Source organism: Podarcis gaigeae, assembly GCF_964106915.1.
Source record: "Podarcis gaigeae genome assembly, chromosome: Z".
Lineage (NCBI taxonomy): Eukaryota > Metazoa > Chordata > Lepidosauria > Squamata > Lacertidae > Podarcis > Podarcis gaigeae.
This window is the reverse complement of record NC_139691.1, coordinates 19475489-19494140: the sequence shown is the minus strand read 5'-3', so window position 1 is coordinate 19494140 and position 18652 is coordinate 19475489. Positions and strand designations below refer to the sequence as shown.

At 50.0% G+C, this 18652-nt stretch overlaps 1 protein-coding gene and 1 long non-coding RNA gene across 2 annotated transcripts; one reads left to right on the top strand and one right to left on the bottom strand.

Annotated features, from left to right (window-relative positions):
• The first annotated feature begins 212 nt into the window (after positions 1–212).
• On the top strand, positions 213–4037 carry LOC310836818. Its single transcript, XR_014560225.1, has 3 exons — positions 213–340; positions 2381–2476; positions 3519–4037. It is a non-coding gene; the product is annotated as an uncharacterized lncRNA (long non-coding RNA).
• A 7115-nt stretch (positions 4038–11152) lies between these two features.
• On the bottom strand, positions 11153–12873 carry CLDN2 (claudin 2). The gene has a single exon (XM_083722563.1). The coding sequence runs from the start codon at positions 12714–12716 to the stop codon at positions 12024–12026; it is 693 nt and encodes a 230-aa protein (XP_083578689.1). The 5' UTR covers positions 12717–12873; the 3' UTR covers positions 11153–12023.
• Positions 12874–18652: the final 5779 nt, after the last annotated feature.

Genomic DNA, 18652 nt, shown 5'->3' with positions numbered 1-18652 from the left:
TCCACTGCACAAAAATGCGTTTTTAAACATGCGACGTGGGTGGAATGGCGGCCTCTGATTGGCCCCCACAGCAGCCAATCTGAGAGCCGAAAATGCCCGCGGACGTTATCCAGAGTGGGCGGGGCGTGCAGGATTATTTTAGAATTTTTTAAAAATCCGGCTCTGGCAACCAATAGGAACGAGCGGAGCTTCGTCTTCGTGGGGCGGGGATGAATGGAAACGGGGCGGGCATGAGCTCCGCTTTCTTCCTCACTTCCTGATTGGCTAGAGGGAAGTCAGGAGCAATTTCGCCTTAAAGGGATAGCGGCGCGGAATTTGACGGAGAGCGAGTTTGCTCAGAGTAAGCGGGATCGGGGGCAGGGAGGGACAGGGCAGGATCGAAACTATGCTTTCTGTCACCCAGGTCAAAGACCCAGTTTGGCCCCCCACCCCTCCCCGGATGCGTCTTTGCGTCCATACACAAACAAACAAATGAAAGAACACCCCCCCAACACATTTATTCATAAATGGCATAAAAAGCAGGCAATATATAATTTGAATACAAAGGAATCCTAAGAAGTATTATGACTGTATGACCAAAGGGAAAATGAGCATCCCTTCCGGTAAAAGCAAATTGTTTGTCAAAAGTAGAACTTCCATGTGCAGCAATTGTCTATCTGTGGTCAGGTTTTTAATTGGATTTATTTGGTCACAGGATCGTTAAAAGATTATATTTCCATAAGGTCATACAAGACCCTCTGGTTTGCTTTTAAAATGTCTTCCCACCCCTCTTTGAGGCTTTTTTCCATCCACCCCTTGTGCAAACCCTTTCAATGAGTTTTGACGTGTAAATTTACTCCCGCGTAAGCTTCAAAAAGATTCATTTCAATTTTATTTTTGTTTTATTACTCATTTTAGGAAATGATAATTTTGTAGTCATTTTAGGTTCCATGTAAGGTGAAAGAGGGACGTGGGTGGTGCTGTGGCTTAAACCACAGAGCCTAGGACTTGCTGATCAGAAGGTTGGCAGTTCGAATCCTGCCAACCTAGCAGTTCGAAAGCACATCAAAGTGCAAGTAGATAAATAGGTACCGCTCCGGCGGGAAGGTAAACGGCGTTTCCGTGCGCTGCTCTGGTTCACCAGAAGCGGCTTAGTCATGCTGGCCACATGACCCAGAAGCTGTACGCCAGCTCCCTTGGCCAATAAAGCGAGATGAGCACCGCAACCCCAGAGTTGGCCACGACTGGACCTACTGATCAGGGGTCCCTTTACCTTTACTCAAAGTAAAAGAGGGACGTGGGTGGCGCTGTGGGTTAAACCGCAGAGCCTAGGACTTGCCAATCAGAATGCTGGCCACATGACCCAGAAGCTGTACGCCAGCTCCCATGTCCAATAAAGCGAGATGAGCGCCACAACCCCAGAGTTGGCCACGACTGGACATAATGGTCAGGGGTCCTTTACCTTTAATGTGAAAGAAATGGTTTTTGCGAGTCTAAAGTAGAAAATGCCCTTCGATTACAATCCTAATTCAGCCAGGCTGAACAGAGCTTGCGAGGGAACTGCCTCTGGCAGGAAAAATACTCACATACCCCTTACTTTTCTGTGTGTAGATCATGTATTACAGTGGTACCTCGGATTAAGAACTTAATTCGTTCCCTTGGTCCGTTCTTAACCTGAAACTGTTCTTAACATGAGGTACCACTTTAGCTAATGGGGCCTCCCGCTGCCACCACGCCGCCACCACACAATTTCTGTTCTCATCCTGAAGCAAAGTTCTTAAGCTGAGGTACTATTTCTGGGTTAGCGGAGTCTGTAACCTGAAGCGTCTGTAACCTAAAGCGTCTGTAACCTGAGGTACCACTTTATCTGTAAAATGACTCAGCCACAGCTATTTAAAATACATTCAAAGTTCTGAAGGGATCATAGAATTGTGGAAGGGATCTCAAGGATCATCTAGTTCAACTGATTCTCTTCCTCAGCTTCCCGCCCCTCCATCGTCCCTCCAGAATTTCTTTCTCACATAGTAGGTTGTGTGGCTTGTGGCAGGCCAGGCCCTGTGGTAAGTGCCCACCCCTGCGGTGTGGCGCCCCCTCTTCCCCCCCTAGCTATGCCTCTGAGGCTGAGAGCCTCCATGGTGCTCTTCTGGAGGCTTCACCCAGGGCAGAAACCCTGGCTAGACACCCCACCCCATCCCAGCTATGGCTGCAGAATGAGCCATGGTGTTTTCCCATTTGGGTGTTTTTCCAGGAGAAAGTTGACAGAAAAAGCATTTCTCCCTATTTCTTAACACTGGAATTTCGGGACATCCAATGAAATGGAATGTTGGAAGATTCAGGACAGATCAAAGGAAGGACTTTCTTTGTGCAGTGCAGTGTTAAACTGTGAAACTTGCTTCCACAGGAGGCAATGATGGCCGCTAACTTGGATGGCTTGAAAAGTGAATTGGGAAAATACATGGAGGAGAGGAACTCTTTTTAATAGCTCCTAGACATCATGGTAAGTATGTGTGTGTGTGTGTGTGTGTGTGTGTGCCCCCTCTGACCAGCAACCACTGCCGAATAAAGCTGACTAGTGTGCCTGTTACTTTAAGTTTTAAATAGCAAATACAGTCATACCTCATGTTACGTCCGCTTCATGTTACTTTCTTTCAGCGACCTGGAAGTACCAGAAAGGGTTACTTCCAGGTTTTGCCACTTGCGCATGCGCAGAAGCGCAAAATGACGTCACATGCATGTGCAGAAGTGGCAAATCGCAACCCGTGTGTGTGCAGACGCGCCGCTGTGGGTTGCACTCTTTTCATGTTGCGAACAGGCCTCCGGAATGGATTCCGTTCGCAACCAAACGTACCACTGTATAATGGGGAGAGGGTAAATCAGGATCACAACCCAGGAGGGGCTAAATCATTTCTCCTCCTGCTGCTGCCCCAAAGAAAATTGATCTCCTGAGGCTATTCCTGGACACAGCACCTACTTCACCACTCCTTCTACCACACCTAGTCCTAAAGCCCCTTCCCAAGCACCTCTTATTTACGTTTTTAATCTGAGACACCTTAGTTGCAAGTACTGTATGCAGTTAACTTCATGAACAGATTTGCCCTTTGCAAGGAGCTATAAGCCCAGTGATGAGGTTCAACCAACCAACCAATCAGTTTATTACAGCCAGCAATGATGAGATTCCTGACACTGCAGTCCTGAGGTTGCATGTTTTCTTTCCTGGCTGATTTATGTAGCAGTGGCCTGGTCCACACTTCTGTCACTGGAGAAGCATGTCTAAGGAAATACTGTATTGTAAACACAGTGAGAGGGATGACAAGGGCATTTAAACTCACTGTGGATGGCAATGTGACCTAGAATCATAAAACTGGAAGGTACCACCAAAGGTCATCCAGGCCAACCCCCTGCAGGAATCACAGGGAAAATCCACCACAGATGGCCAGCCTGTAAAAGATATACATTTAATGTGCATGAAGTGCTCTGTTTGTGTGCATTGTGTATGAAACTTAGTGCAGCTTTGTACTTGCAGAATGTCTGTTTTGCAGGGAGCTGTATCAAGTGCAAAGGAAGTGGAGAAAGATGCTTGTGTAGCTTAAAGCTGTAACAAGAGAGTGGAATATTTGTTTCTGTGCTACTGATGTTAAATTGATGGCGCATCCCTGGGAGTCGAAAGCAGAAACATTTATCCCAACAATTACATCTGTGGGTGGCTAAAAACTTGATGACTTAAAGAAAAAACATGAATCCCTTTGAATATGCTTGATAGTGAAAGATTCTGCATGTTTCTTTTCTTTTCTTTTCTTTTTATATTTCATTCTCATCCCGTACTTCTACCTGTTAACTTACTCTGATAAAGACTCTGGGCATATTGCCAGTACAAGAGGTTTGGGCACTCTTCCAGCATGTATATCAATCTACCACAATTCTGTTTTAATTAATTATTTTCATGGTTTTAATAGATTTTTATGTGTATACATTCAGTTTTAATTATATAGATGTCTAATTGTTTTTTTAATTATTCCCCTCCCCCATGTTTTTAGCTTTCTTATTTTTATCTGTAAGCCCTGTCAGGGAAAAAGGTGAGGTATGTATGAATAAATAAGAAAATAAATAAATGTTCCATTTCCAGTCTGAAAGCTTGTTTCATGCTTCCTTGCAATGTGACATTTTCCAAAAGTCCCTTTTATTTATACACCCTGATTGTGGCATCACTTCCTGGGAGTGCAATGCTGGTACAGTGCCCATGTTTAAAGAGGAACACATCAGAACTGTAAAAATAAACCTGGCTGCCCTTGTTCACTAGGCATGATCCCAAAGAGGGAGGGAGGGAGAAAATCAAGAGTGGAAGCTGTTCTGGCATGGTCCTTCCTGAGGGTTAAAAAGTAAACTCAGAAGTGCAGGATACATAGGACTCGTTGTTTGTAGCTCAGCTTCTGGAAGGGATTCCATGCAAATGAGTAAACACCTCTTTCTGTAGCCTGTTTTAAGCAACCAAACATAGAATGGAATAGCTTGTTGATGCTGGAACTTGGAACATAGCAGGGAGCTTTGCTGTAACCTTGCCATTGGTCTATCTTGCTTCATAGGTCTCCTCTCCTGATTACGGCAATAGCCCATGAGGATTTCAGGCAGGTGGTATTCTCAGCCCTGCCTGCCGGGGCGGAACCTGGGACCTTCTGCATGCAAAGCAGGTGTTCTGCCCCTGAGCTACATAGGCCCTTTCCCAGACCCACTGAGATTGCTCTCAAGGGAAGGGTGGCAGCATACAACACACAGACCTCCTCCGAGCCTTTGGAGTTGAGGAAGGTGCAGGAGATCGCCAGGGCAACCCCATCTCTGCTGCACCTAGGTTGGCAGGAGGGCTGGGTGCCAGAGGGCAATGGTGTCACTTGGACTGTCGCGAGTGCAGATGCAGAAGGCTGGTGATGACAATGATTTGCCCCTGCTGGATCAGGCCCTCTTACTCCAGTGTGTCATTCATTGGCAGAGCCAGGGGGCAGGCAGCGAAGCCATAGGGGTGTCTTTGCTAGTGGAGCCATAGAAGGGGTTGATTGCCAATCACGCACAATGCCCTGGGCCAAGTGTCCTCATGCCCTTCAGCTCAGCCTCCTCCCTTTCCACAAGACTGCAGCAAGCACATCGTTGTGAAGATCCCTGCTCTTGCCAGGCCTCCTCTGCTGAGCCTATGATCTTGATTTGCCCAGGAGCCCAGTGGGCAGATGACACTGGCAAAGGCAGTCCTGATGGCTTTGTGGGCTTGGCACCTCCCCCCCCCCTGCTTCTGAGAAGGAGGAGTGTAGGCATCTACTCTGCCCTTGGCATTGGACAGAAGTCCCCCCCTCCGGGGACAGGGGGCGGCAGTGAGAAGAGCTTAGCTGAAAATCTGATTAAAGCAGGAGTTTGAGGGCACTTCCTCTACTTTCCTTTTTTAACTCCAGCCCTTAAACTTTCTTCTTCGCCTCGGAGAGGGGAATGGCAAGCATTTGGATTAAGGGATTGCAGGGCTGTCTGCTTTAATTACAGCTGCCACCCGTGACTCTGGCGTCCTCTGCTGAACTCTTGCACAGAGTAGAAGGAAAAGGCCAGGTTTCCAAGGGTAAGTTAATGCGTGAGCCTGTTTCCTTGGTGCACCCATGTCTCCAGGCCCAGGGCTTACACATGACCAGGGGCACGGGAGTGGCTTTTCAACCGTGTATCGAGCATAACTGTCAAGTCCTTTCCCTGGGGGAGCACAAAGCCGCCTTCTCTCTTGTTCAGGTGAGCTGAGCAAAGAGGATCGAGGAGGCTGTATGGTCAGAAATTGTACCAGGGTGTGCAGGAGATCACAGCCTTCCAGGGTCAAGCCTGGAAGTGCCCCAGAAACTCTGATGTGAGAGCAGGGAAGTTCAGAGGGAAGAGAAGAAGGAAGGCGGCTTCTCTGCTCCGATGCTACTCACTCTTTGTCCTCCTGTCAACTCATACCCAGTCACCAAATTCTAAGCACAACAAACACCCACCCACTATCAAAGATGGTGAAGTTTCCTCCTTTGCTGCTGCCCAGGCCCCCTGAAGCTTGGGAGTCTGTGCGGAAGCTGTGTCTGCCCAGCTCCCGTTAAAGCTGCCCACCTGGACCACCTTGTGCTGTTCTGTGCACTTTTGTCTCTACTGTTGCTCTTTGTGGGCCTTACCTCTTCTGTCTCTTCTGCCCCACTTCTGCCTGCAGGTAAGCAGTGCCCACCAGCGAAAATAGGCAAATTGGTACCAAATGCATCTCTCATTGCCCTCACCTGGACCAGCCCTTTTAACAAATTCTTGGTGGAGAGAAATAAGGGCAAACGGAGGTGTGAAATATGCTTTATGAACAGCCTCCAGTAGCTGAAAACGGGGTGGGGTGGGTGAGCGTTTTGCTAGGAGCTCCCTGATAAAAACAGCATCTTTGTGTTCCAGCTTTTGGGGAGCTGCAGTACTTGGGTCTCTCCACTGGGTGACACCCTATGCCCACATTGGCTGCAAGAGCTTTTCAGGTGAAAATGTGTGCGTGGTTTTCAATTGTGCCTTACACGAGGTTCTCTCTCTCCCCGCTCCCCACATCTCCACCCCACTGCTACCCAAACTCTCACACTACCCACCATTACTACTTCTTCCACATCATGACAGGGTCTGGTTCTTGCCTTTCTCTGGAGGAACAGCAGCCAGCTTGACCAAGGGAGTGAGGATGCTTGCTTCTTCTTCTGCTGCAACATCTGGAGGGTTATTGTGTTGCAGTAAGAAGAAACAAAGCAATTTGAAGCTGGTGTTCAGCAGGGTTTGTAGGCAGAGGATGGGCTGGTGTTGCCTTCCCGGAGTGAGATGCAATTACAGGGTGCTCAGGTAGCAGGCCACAGAGACGCCCCCCTAGCCCTGACACATGCGGCTTCCAGGGAACCCCAAACTTTGTGCTGTTCGGCCCAGCTCTGCCCTGAGAGCTAAGGGCAGAGCTGCACACAGTCTGAACTCCTGGAATTAAACTGAAAGCTTTGTGGACACTCTGTAGGTCAAGCCGACAACTCCCACCTTCCTTGACCATGCTGGCTAAAGGGCCTTGTCTTCCAGAGAGGCACAGCCCCTGCTCCCCACAACTAGCGGGGCTGATGTAGCCCAGCCCGAGTGGGTGTTCAGCATGGCCCATGTGTGTTCCTCTTCCTCCTCCTCCAGAGAGAGAAGGGGTTGTCTCAACTAAAGATAAGGGCCTGCTACTCTTTTCTGATCGGAGGCATCACTGCATTAATGACACTTAATGACGTCTGATTTCCCAGATAAAAATGTATTTGTTTATAACGGGGCTCAGGAATCAAAGCTCAGGGATCAAAGCAGAGCTGTGTTGCCTTTTGCCCTTCCTGTTGCTGGGGCGGGGAAGAGAAGGTGCCCCCTCACACTCAGGGATCCTTTGGTTGTCTTCCCTTGGAACAGTGGCAACGTGGTTGGAGCCACCCTAGGCAGCAGCTGCTTGGACTCTGCTCCTTGCTTGGAGCGGAGCGTGTAGAAGACCCAGAAGAGAGATGTTTAACTTGTCTTGTGTGCCACCTTGGGATTCTCCTGGTTCCTCAAATGTTCCTGCAATCCCAGACAATGACCCCCATTCCAGACACTCCAGGCCAGCCTAGTGCAAAGTTCCTTGATGGAAGGGAGAGCAGGGAAGGAGAGCAGAGCAGAGCAGAGAGAGATCAAGAGAGAGAGAGATCTAAAAGGTTATTCTTAGCAGCCCAGGTGGGTGAATGTCGCCAGGTAGCTTTTGCTGCTGATGATCTGCCCCATTCATTCCACCCACCCCACCTCTTACGAGATGTTTCTGCCCTTCCAGCTCATTGATCACAGCCCCTCTCTCAGCACCATCCTGTTCCCTTCTGGCATGGCTAATATTTGGCTCCAGGGACTCCAGCCAAAACACTCTTATGGGCTGATGCTGCCTATTGCCCAAAGTGAAGGGGGGGGGTGATGGTGGGCCAGAGAACAGCCCTTTCCCTCCCAGAGAGACACTCTCAGGAAGTGACCGGGGCCTTCTTGAACTCTGTTGTCAGCCTGGTTCCAAGGAGTCCACCCAGTCTTTCCCTGTGCTTGTTTTTTGCCTTCTGCTCAGGCTTGGAGTAATCCTGACTGGTGCCCAGGACTTGTCACACAAGAGCCCGTTCCCATCATTGCAGAGGAATGGTGAAACCTCCAGAGCACCAGTGATGCTACGGCATGTGGGGGACCTTCCCACTGGCTGCAATATTTACATAGAATCATAGTTGTAAGGGACCCTGAGGATAATCTAGAGGATCATCTTTTCTGCTTTCTCAGAAAGTCAGAAAGGGCTGTAGCTTCGTGGCAAGCATGAACCCCTGCTGCCTGTTATTTCAGGCCACTGTGAGTTAGGTGGCCTGTTGGTCTGACTCAGGAGAAGGCAGCTCCCTTCCCACTTCTGCCTGCAAAGGAATCTGACCTCAGCACAAGCCACGGGGCAGCCTTCTCCATACAGCACCTGAAGGCAGCAGGCCAGTGCTCAGGGTGAAGGTCAGGCAGGGTGGCACCTGCAGCTGCACCTGCTCAATTCCCATCAGCACCTGCCACTTCAGACTGCCTGCCTTTGTTGTAAGGGAGACAGAGGAGGGATGTCTTCCATGCCCTACACTCCCTAAGGGAGCATCTTGGCCACTGCTGTCTCTGCTTCAGGCAACATGGGCTACAAAGTCCCCTGGAGCCAGCTTTCAAGTCCCTGCTTGGCTACGGTGGCACTTTAGTCCCATCACACTCTTTCGTGTGAGACTGAAACACAAGCAATGAACATAAGAACGTAAGAAGAGCCTGCTGGATCAGGCCAATGGCCCATTGGAGCACAGGAGCCCTCTCCCCTCCTGTGGTTTCCAGCAACTGGAATTCAGAAGCATTACTTGTCCCATCCTCTTAAAGTAAGGTTACCAGATTTTTTCAATGAATCTGGGAACACTTTTCAACTTCAATGGATTTTGTATGGGGACTGATTTGTAAATCCGGGGACTGTCCCCAGGAAACGGGGATGTCTGGTAACCTTATTTTAAAGCCATCCATACTGATGACCCTCACTGCCTCCTGTGGGAGGCAGTTCCATAGGTTAACGAAGAAGGACTTTCTTTTCTCTGTCCTGCATCTTCCAGCACTCAGCTTCCCTGGAGGCCAACCAGTCCTAGTGTTAGGAGATAGGAAGAGGTCAAGGGCAGCAAGTGACCCACCAACAACCACTTTCAAGCTGTCTCCCCTCTTGCCTCTTCCGGGAGCAGCAGAGGGTCTATGCATTGTCTTGCATAGGTCTATGTATTGGGGCAGGGCCTCGCCCTCTGCCCCAGTGGGATTCAAGCACCTTGGTCTCTGTTTACTCTGTTATGCCCCTATTATCTGGGGCATTCCAGAGGCAGCTTTGACTGTTATCAAGGTTGGTGTGGGAGTCATGGCAGTGAACTTCATGCCCCCTCACCTTCTTATGTTATTTTATGGTTGGGAATCTTTGAAATCAGCCGACTCCTGTGTGTCATTAGGAAGCCTGGAAGGGAGAGGCTTTGGGAAGTGGCTGGCTGCCTGGCATAGAGGGGTCACACAGTTCGTGGCAGTGCCAGGCAATTGCTGCAAACCACCCGCCCCCCGCCTGCTTCCCTTTGCAGCCAGTGTGCACAATGGTTCATAGAAAGCAACAAATTTAAGTAGAATACTAGTAGCCCCAACAGATAATACCAGTGCAATGCAACATTTGACAGTTTGCCAATTAGCAGTTCATTGTAAAGCATATCATACATTCAAAGCACATGACTTTCCCCCAAGGAATTAAGGGAACTGTGATGTACTGCTGCAATTCCCAGCACCCTGAACAAACCACGGTTCCTAGAATTCTCTGGGGGGAAGCTGTGCACGTTGAGTGTATGGTGCATGCACCATCCGCTGCACTTCTTGTCAAGTCTGACCACCGTTAAGTTTACTGATGATTTTCTCTGCTGCTCTAGACCTTGGCAAGGCTTTTTACTAAATGCCAGAGGCATAAGCTAGAGGCTGGCGAAACTGGCAACTGGTGGTGGTGGGGGAAATGCAGACCCAAAAATCACCGTTGGAGATTGACTGGGAGAGATCCTGCAACAATTGGCAGGAGAGGAGAGAAAGTGCTTTCAGGATATGAGTCTATCCTGCTGGGAGATCTGAGAGTAAACCCTATTGAACTCCATGGGGCTTCTTTCTGAGTAGGCTTGCAGAGGATTGCGTTGTTGGCATTGCTGATGCAACGCTTTGCGAGCCTTGCCCAATATATAGGTCGAGGTGCACAGGGGCGGGTTGTTACTTTGCAAGTATTTTGGACTGATGCACACTGGAAAACTTGCTTTCAGAAAATAAACTGCACCCCAAAATAGTTCAGTTAGCAAAGGACTCTGCTTGTGTGCCAGTCTACAAGGCTTGCCAGATTTTCAAGTACTTGGGCCACCTAAACTGTAGTAATTTCTAATGTGGCTACTGTGGTAAAAAGAGGGGTATCAGTGCACTGATACCCCTCTTTGTCAAGGAAGCAAAGGACTCCAGGAACACCTCTGCCAGTCAGTGTAGGCAGTACTAAGTTTGATGTACTAAGAGTTCGACATTCCCTGTCCCAGGCGGCAGGGGTAGGGGTGCAATGCAATGAGCTCTGGCATAGGTGCCAACGCCATGGGGCCCTGGTCCATTTGGCTCCCCAATAAAATATTTAGGGACACTGCCCCTCAGTATTTTCTGCAAATTGATGCCTCCCTCCCTTCTTTGGCAGCCACCTCCCCCCCCCACCGACAACAACTGCCCTCTTTTCCTGGCTTGCCCTCCTCCAATATTTTGTTCAAATTTGCACCTATGAGCTCTGAGCAGCTGGCTAGCCTTGCACCCGTGCTCTTCCTTGGGAGATTCCAGGAGGTCCCAGGAGGCCTGGCTTTCATGCACCTCCCTATCAAATTGGGCCCTGAATGTGTGTGTGTGTTCAGTTCTGAACTCTACCCCTCCCTGCCACCACCCAAAGCCTCAAGTCCCCCCTGGGTCCCTCTTCGTGTCCTGGTTTTTGCTCCCTCCTCTTGCCCCATTGATTCAGTGCTGCCTGTCTTGACACTGATGCTTCTTTGAAGCCCACAGACCAGGGCTCTCTGGCCCAACCACAAGGACTGGCACTTTTGCTGCCCCAAATCAGAAGCACCCAATCAGCCAGTCTCTCTCCTGTCAGGTTCTTTATTGTGAAGCCAGCCCCTCTGCCAAAGCCACGCTGCACCCACCCACCCACCCACCCGCGGATGAGAGGCACAGCTCTTCAAAGGCAGAAGCCCAAATGGACATCATGAGATCTTGCTATGAGCACGCTGTGGTCCTCTTCAAAATACTCCAACAAGGGAGACATTCTTCCCACTTCATGGGCAGCCTGGTCTCACCACGATGGGCTGTGATATGTGTCGGAGAACAGCTGCTAAGCAGTGCAAGGGCCCATCTGAGGCAGCCTCAGCCCCATACACTGTGTGACCTGGTATTTGGTTTTCTGTTGCGCCATCATTAGTCACTGGTGAACTTCCCCTGGTTCCTGAAGCCAGCAGCCATGCAGGTCCCAAGAGGCACAACATTTTCCTCCCCCACAACTTTCCAAGTTCCCTAGGTATCCCTCAGGGGGGGCATCCAAGACCCCACAGATCCGCATACATTTGGGAGACAGCCACTGAGTTTTTGGCAGGTGCCGTAGCCATGTCCTCATCTGCTCCATGTTCAGCACCAGCAACTTGATGCTTCAGAGATGTGGACTATGGACACCTTGCTTGATTCTTCAGGGTGCAGAGAGGCTTTTACCAAAGAAGATTCAGCTCTGAGTTCCTCAAAGAGGCTGCAGCTACCAGGCTGTTTGCAAGCTGCACCCATGAGAAGTGCCTCTGGTGAGTTAGGGAGGAAATAGGCCCTTAAGGAAGAAGCTGTGTCCAGGGAAGAACAGCAAGGGTGGGAAAGATGAGCCCAACTGCCTGCCTCCTTACCTCCATCCAAGCAGGCAACAGGATCCTTGCCCAGGGGCCCCCAGGAAGGTGTGCAGCACCCCAGCACCCTTAGACGTAGCCTGTCAGGTTATAAGCATTGAACTCGCTCTTAGCCTTTGGAGAGGTAGCTGGCACTGGTTGGCTCCTGCCCACCATGGTTCGAGAACGGTAAGGGCTGTAATAGGTGGCATGTGGGTCTCGGGGTGGGCAGGAAGCGCAGAGGATAAAGCCCCCAATGAGAGACACCAGGGAGGAGAGGACGCCCAGGTACAGGGACTCCCCAAGCTCAAACTTCATGCTGTCAGGAACGATGGGGTTGTAGAAGTCACGGAGCACCACGTGGATGTTCCACACCACAGGGATGAAGCAGAGGAGCCCCCCGAGGACAAAGGCTACCCCACCTGCCACCGCCACCTTGTCCTTGGCTGGGGAGCCTTGCGAGAAGATGGTGCACCTCATCCCCACCACGCAGATGATGGAGGCCAGCAAGGAGACAGCGATGGAGGAGGACATCATTGCCTGGGCTGCCTGGATGTCAGTGGGCAGGTTGAGCAGTGAGCTGTAGACGTCACACTGGGTGATGCCTGTGCTGTAAGTGGCGCACTCCATCCAGAGGCCTTTGGAGAAGCCAACCGCCGTGACGATGCTGGAGCCGATGTAGGAGCTGGTCCTCCAGCTAGGCAGCAGGGTGGCCACAAAGGCACACAGCAAGCCCAAGAGCCCCAGGGCATAGCCCACCAGCTGGAGGCCCACAGAGACCATTTCCTCTCCCTCTCTTGCTGAGAGCTGCCTTTTCTGTGCCTGCCTAGCCTTTGGTGAGAGGCTGGCGTTGGCTGCCGTCTCCTTAGTCTCTCTTCTGCTGCTGGGGCTGCCAGGAGGTCCGTGTCTGCTGGTCTTCTTGTGGGGGAGAAAAGGTTATCTAGGAGGGAGGGAGGGAGGGAGGGAGGGAGGGAGGAAACTACATTTGGTTAATGATTGACTGGTAGCTTCTGGGAAATGCCAAACGCCCTTTTGATCCCTGTTATTAGTAGAAATCACATTTGAAAAACCCCAATAATGCTAATAATAAGCAGGGTGAAGGGAGAGAGAACAGCAGCCAGCTATGATGGTTCCTAAAAGTAAGAGATGCAGATAATGGGAGAGGGGTGGGGTCTCACAGAACCCTCCCCACCCTGCCATTTCTGCTTTATCCCAGGCTGCTGGGTCAGCATCTGACAACCGAAGGGGGTGGGATGGGGGACAAGTGGTGGGGGAGCAGGGAATGCAACCAGCCTGTGAGGAGGAATTGCTCCCTTCTGCGCCTCTTCAAGAAGCCCCATTTTGACACTGCTGCCTTCTTTCCCAAGAAGAGCCCTGCTGTAGCTGGATCAAGCAAAAGAGAGCCCATATAGTCCAGCATCATGTTCTGACAGTTGCCAACCAGATGCCCCTGCACAGGGCCTGAGCACAGCAGCTACACTCTGCCCATATGTGCTCCGCAGCAACTGGTCTCTGACACTGGAGGGAGAAGGTAGCCATTGTGGCTCGTAGCCACTAATAGTCATGTTGCCTGCTTCTCCTCATGGGAGATAAAGTTTTGTGCTCAGGTTCCAGACCTTCCTCACTTTATTTTCAGCCATTGTTGCATCAATGGAGTTTTATTAGGCAAAGGCAGTTGATTTTTGGGGTGGGGCGGGGCTGAGGGGCTTTGCTGACTGCAGGGTAGGAGGGGGAGTTTTGCTGCTCCACTGCTGACATGTTTCCCTCCCCAAATCTGCTGTTTGCATTTCAGTGGGGTCTTTCACTTGGCACCAGTAGAGGCTTCCTAACAGCTCCAGTGGGTATGTTTTGTCCAGACCATCAGGTGAACTCAGGGAGCTCCCTAAAAACGTGACGCAGACCATCAGTCCATCCAGATTCTAGGATAGTCTTGTCTATACCAGCAGTGACCAACACCCTGCCAATCTGATGTTTTGAACTAGGACTCCGATCAAGTCAGGATAGCCCAAAGGGGAGGGGGGGCTGAGAATTGTAGCATCATGCTGGCAGACGGGTCTTTCCCAGCCCCACCTGGGGACTGAACCTGGGACCTTCTGCATACAGAGTAGCACTGGCCCCAAGGTGGCTCAGCTATTTACAGAGCAAAAAGAAATGTGCACAGCAGGTCATTGCCTTCACACAGTAAACATCATGCTTAGTTTGCTCCTGAGAACTGCAGTATTGGTGGGGTTGGCATTGTATGGAGCACTGTGGCAAATGCACTGTTTTCTAGGGTACCAAAACAACAGAAACATGAATTTTCATGGTGGTACGTAAGAATCTAAGAGGAGCCCTGTGAAGTCAGATGCACTAATGGGAAGTCCACAAGCAGGGCATGAGGTGCTTCTGATCATGAAAGCATACCCTCCAAGTGTCCCGATTCTCCAGGGACAGTCCTGGAATTGCAGACGCCACCCTAGTTTTTTATTTGATCCCAGAATGTTCCAGTCGTCCCCCCCCTGTTCCACGTCTCAGAGAACGAAAGTGGTGGAGTGATCTGGAACACACACACCATTTTTGGAAACAGGAGCCGTCCCCCCCCCCCCTCTGTGTATGTAGGTGCAAAGCGGACTTTTGCTTATACTGAAAATAAAATACCTGCACAAAATGAAGGAAATGGTGAAGCTGGCAAAAAAAACCCTTCCTATAATTTTGAAGGAAAATGTAACCAATCCACTTTTAATGCTTCTGATGCATTAAAAAATATACATGCTACTCTTAATGTAGTTTCATTAACTTTTTCTGGGCATCAGTGTCTCCCAGCACCAACCATTCTCTGAAGTCATGTTCTGGTTTGGGGCCTCACAGGGCTCCAGCTTTTGTCCCAGAAATCCTCTTAGACTCCTAGCCTCCCCCCCCCCACGCACTCTCTCTCTCTCATGCTCTCTCTCTCTCTCTTTCATGCCTCCCCCACCCCCCAGCTTTCCTTGCCTGCCTCAACAGGTCTGGGGGTTGGTCCTTGAGCAACGGGGAAATGTCTGCAGGGTTCAGCCCCCTTGGAGCTTTGCCCTTCCTAAGGGACAGATTTATCCCCTTTTCTCCACACTTTCTCCAGGCTGCTCTGGCCTGCTACAGGTGACTCACATGATAGCTGCCTCCAGGTACCTGAAGGGTTGTCAGTCATGCAGGTGACAGGTCAGCATCCTCTTTCTTCTGTTGCCCCAGAGGGCAAGGGCAAAACCAGTAGGAAGGAAATGGCAGGGGAGCAGATTTCAGCAGAATGTTTGGAGAAAGTTTTTAGCACCAAGTGCTGGGACGGAGGCTGCCTGTCTCAGAGACGCTAAGCTCTTCTTTCTGCTGCAAGCATTTTAGCAGCGCTTGTGTAGCTGCCTGTCAGGGATGCTGTAGCTGCACTGAGCAGGTGGAGCATGGAAATACATTAGATGGCTTCTAAAGGACCTTCCAACTTATAAATAAAGGTTCAAACTGCCTGGCTGGATCAGACCAGTTTCTGCCTTGTCCAGCATCCAACCATGGTGTTTTTAGGAAGCCCACAATTGGTGGGCGTGAAGACAAGCCAGTGGCTAGCCACCATGCCTAATAACCTCATCCTCCCCCTTCCCTCACCAAGTCATTGTTCTAACTCCCTTTAGGAGGCATCTAAGCCCATCATCATGTCTCAGGGCAGCAGCCACTCTCATTGCTGGCCACCTGAGGAAGTGAGATTCTCCTCGTTGGCACAGACAGGATCCCTGTAGGCCAGAGGGTGGCCCAGGAGGGAAGAGGAGAAATTAGAGCTATTTCTGGAGGGTCCCTCATAGCCCCTGCCTCCAACTCACTTGAGAACTTCAGTGGAGTGAGGAATGAGGAATGAGGAAGTGGGGGGGTGTCGGGTCTCAGGGGAGACAGACAAGGAGGTGGGCGACACATGGCTCTGGGAGACTTACCAAGGGAGCACCAGAGCTGCAGCCCCCAAGACGCCTGGGTGCCCACGGTCGGACATCGGCTGTGGCAGCTGAGGGAGGGTGCCTCAGTGGATGAGGGAGGAGAGGGCTGGGCCCAGAGGGTTAAGGGCTGCCTGATTGTTCACTGCTGCTTTGCCAAATCCATCTGCAAATCGTTGCCTGGGTCAGAGGCTTAGTCCAGATCAGAATTAAACCCTTTAAGGGCTATAAAAATCGAGGAGCCACCAGACCTCCCCTCCCCTCCCCATTACTTGTGTTTAGCTGCAGTGAATTTTCCTAGACTTCCTGGGGGACAGGAAAGAGGAGGCACCATCTAACTTTCTTGTGAAAAGACAGGCATGAACAGCCCATGATCAGGGGAAGGGGCCCCTCCATTGTTGGGTTGAGTTGTTGGGTTTGAGTACAGTGCCCATAGCTGTTAAATCTCCAGGAACAGGGAGTAATGTTTGTTATTTACAGAGGGGGTTCTTGCTCTGTGCCAGTAGAGTGGGCCCAGCAGTCTGGGAGGAGAATTCACAGAGGGGGAGCAATTTTCCCTGGTATCATTCTTCTTAGGCTAGTGAAGAAGCCAAGAGGCGTGCATCTTTGTTCCCAAAAGACAGAGTCCATTTTCTCCCAGATGTGAAGGGAGGAGGGAAGCCAGAGAGAAAGAGATGGAAAGACAGTGTTCTGTGTATCACAAGTTGCCACATTTGCCTCGCCAGAAATTGGCAGCATGGCAGGGAATCTAGCAATTCTAAAGTAACAGTCAGGAATAGCTGTGGAAAGGTTGCACAAGTGTTTTCATGGTTCTTTGACCATGGGCTGTGAACAGTTGTCTCTGGGGGTGTCTTTGAGGTTCTTTGGAGCCAGGTAGTGTTTCCACATTGTCAGTGTCAGGAAGTTTGACCTGCAACTGTGGGTGCAGCCAGTGATGTCAAGACTTGAGGGGGATAGCTCAGAGCCAGTGGATTCTGATCCATATCCCTCTGGTACTGGATGTTTGCTATATATTTCTCAATAGAGTAGACCAGATTAAGTTACTCTGTTAGAATCTTGAGTAGGGTTTGTAAGTAGTAGCCTGGAGTGGGGCTGACACACGTTTTTGTTATTTGTAAGGTAAAGGGACCCCTGACTATTAGGTCCAGTCGTGACTGACTCTGGGGTTGCGGTGCTCATCTTGCTTTATTGGCTGAGGGAGCCGGTGTACAGCTTCTGGGTCATGTGGCCAGCATGACTAAGCCACTTCTGGCGAACCAGAGCAGCGCACGGAAACATCGTTTAGCTTCCTGCCGGAGCGGTACTTATTTATCTACTTGCACTTTGAGGTGCTTTCGCACTGCTAGGTTGGCAGGAGCAGGGACCGAGCAACGAGAGCTCACCCCGTCGTGGGGATTCGAACCGCCAACCTTCTGATCGGCAAGTCCTAGGCTCTGTGGTTTAACCCACAGTGCCACCCGTGTCCCTTTTTTGTTATTTGTAACAGAATCTGAAGAAGTGTGCATGCACACGAAAGCTCATACCAAGAACTAACTTATTTGGTCTTTAAGGTGCTACTGGAAGGAATTTTTGTTTTGTTTTGACTATGGCAGACCAACACGGCTACCTATCTGTAACTGGAACTATTGTCATTTGTAGTTATTGTTTTAAGAGGTCATCCTCAAGACCAGAGAAGCTGAAGTGCTTTGTACTGTATATAGTGACTGGTCCAACTTGCCTGACTGGGAGCCAGTGTCTAGTATGGCGTTTCAGTTTGGCAATTCCTTGGTGTGGTAGAAGTTCAGGGAGGAAACTGATTATTGCTGGTGTGTAACCAAATCTCTTAGTTTTTCCAGAGACATGCTCAACTGATTAAAATGTTGGGGTTTGCAGTGCATGATGTGTACATGGTCATGGTTCCTACTGTTTTGGTAAAAATGAGAGGGGATGTTGGATATTATCTCTGTGCGTGAGAGAATCATTTGTTCCAGAAATGGAGAAGAAGTTTCAAGAAGCAGCAGAAGGCTGATATTGTTTTGTCTATGCAAGGATGTTTTCTGTGGGAACTGTTCTCTGGACATGCGCAGTGTGACAGGAAGTACTGATGACGGTTCTGTGTAACTTGTGACTTGCTGTGAATCTCTTGCTTGTACCTTGCAGGAAGCAGACAGGGACTCTTGGACTCTTGTTGGATTCTAAACATGCCTTGACCACAGCATTGGTGAATGTCTGTATATACTGTATTTGCTACCAATATGCTTTTATGCCTGTCAAGTAAACTTCTACAGTTGACTGAATCTTATGGCATCCACGAGTGTTTATTGCCTACTGCGTATACCTTCAGCCCCGAAGATGCTTTCATGGAAGGAGCTGCGTTGAGATGTAATTGTGTTCAGTATGAATACTGGCACACACATGCAACAAAAGTGATACTGGACCCAGTCCTTCTAAATCATCCATCAGAGGTTGATGGATTGATCCAACACATTGTACGTCCTAGTTCATAATTTTGCTTATTTCTGTAAATGCCCTTTTCCAAAGTGGTTGCACTGATTCACATGTCCACCACATGTGGAAAGTTGTGCCAATCGCCTTGCACCCTCTCCAGCATGCCGAGGATGCTTTGTCTATATACCGTAGCTGAATCCAGAAACTCCAAGTGCCCCTATTTTCCGCTTTGATCCCAGAATGTCCTGCTTTTCCTTAAAGGTAAAGGTAAAGGTAAAGGGACCCCTGACCATTAGGTCCAGTCATGACTGACTCTGGGGTTGCAGTGCTCATCTCGCTTTACTGGCCGAGGGAGCCGGCATACAGCTT

Bases quoted from the DNA above. Each gene is read 5' to 3' on its own strand.
- CLDN2 (XM_083722563.1), bottom strand. From the start codon at position 12,716: ATGGTCTCTGTGGGCCTCCAGCTGGTGGGCTATGCCCTGGGGCTCTTG.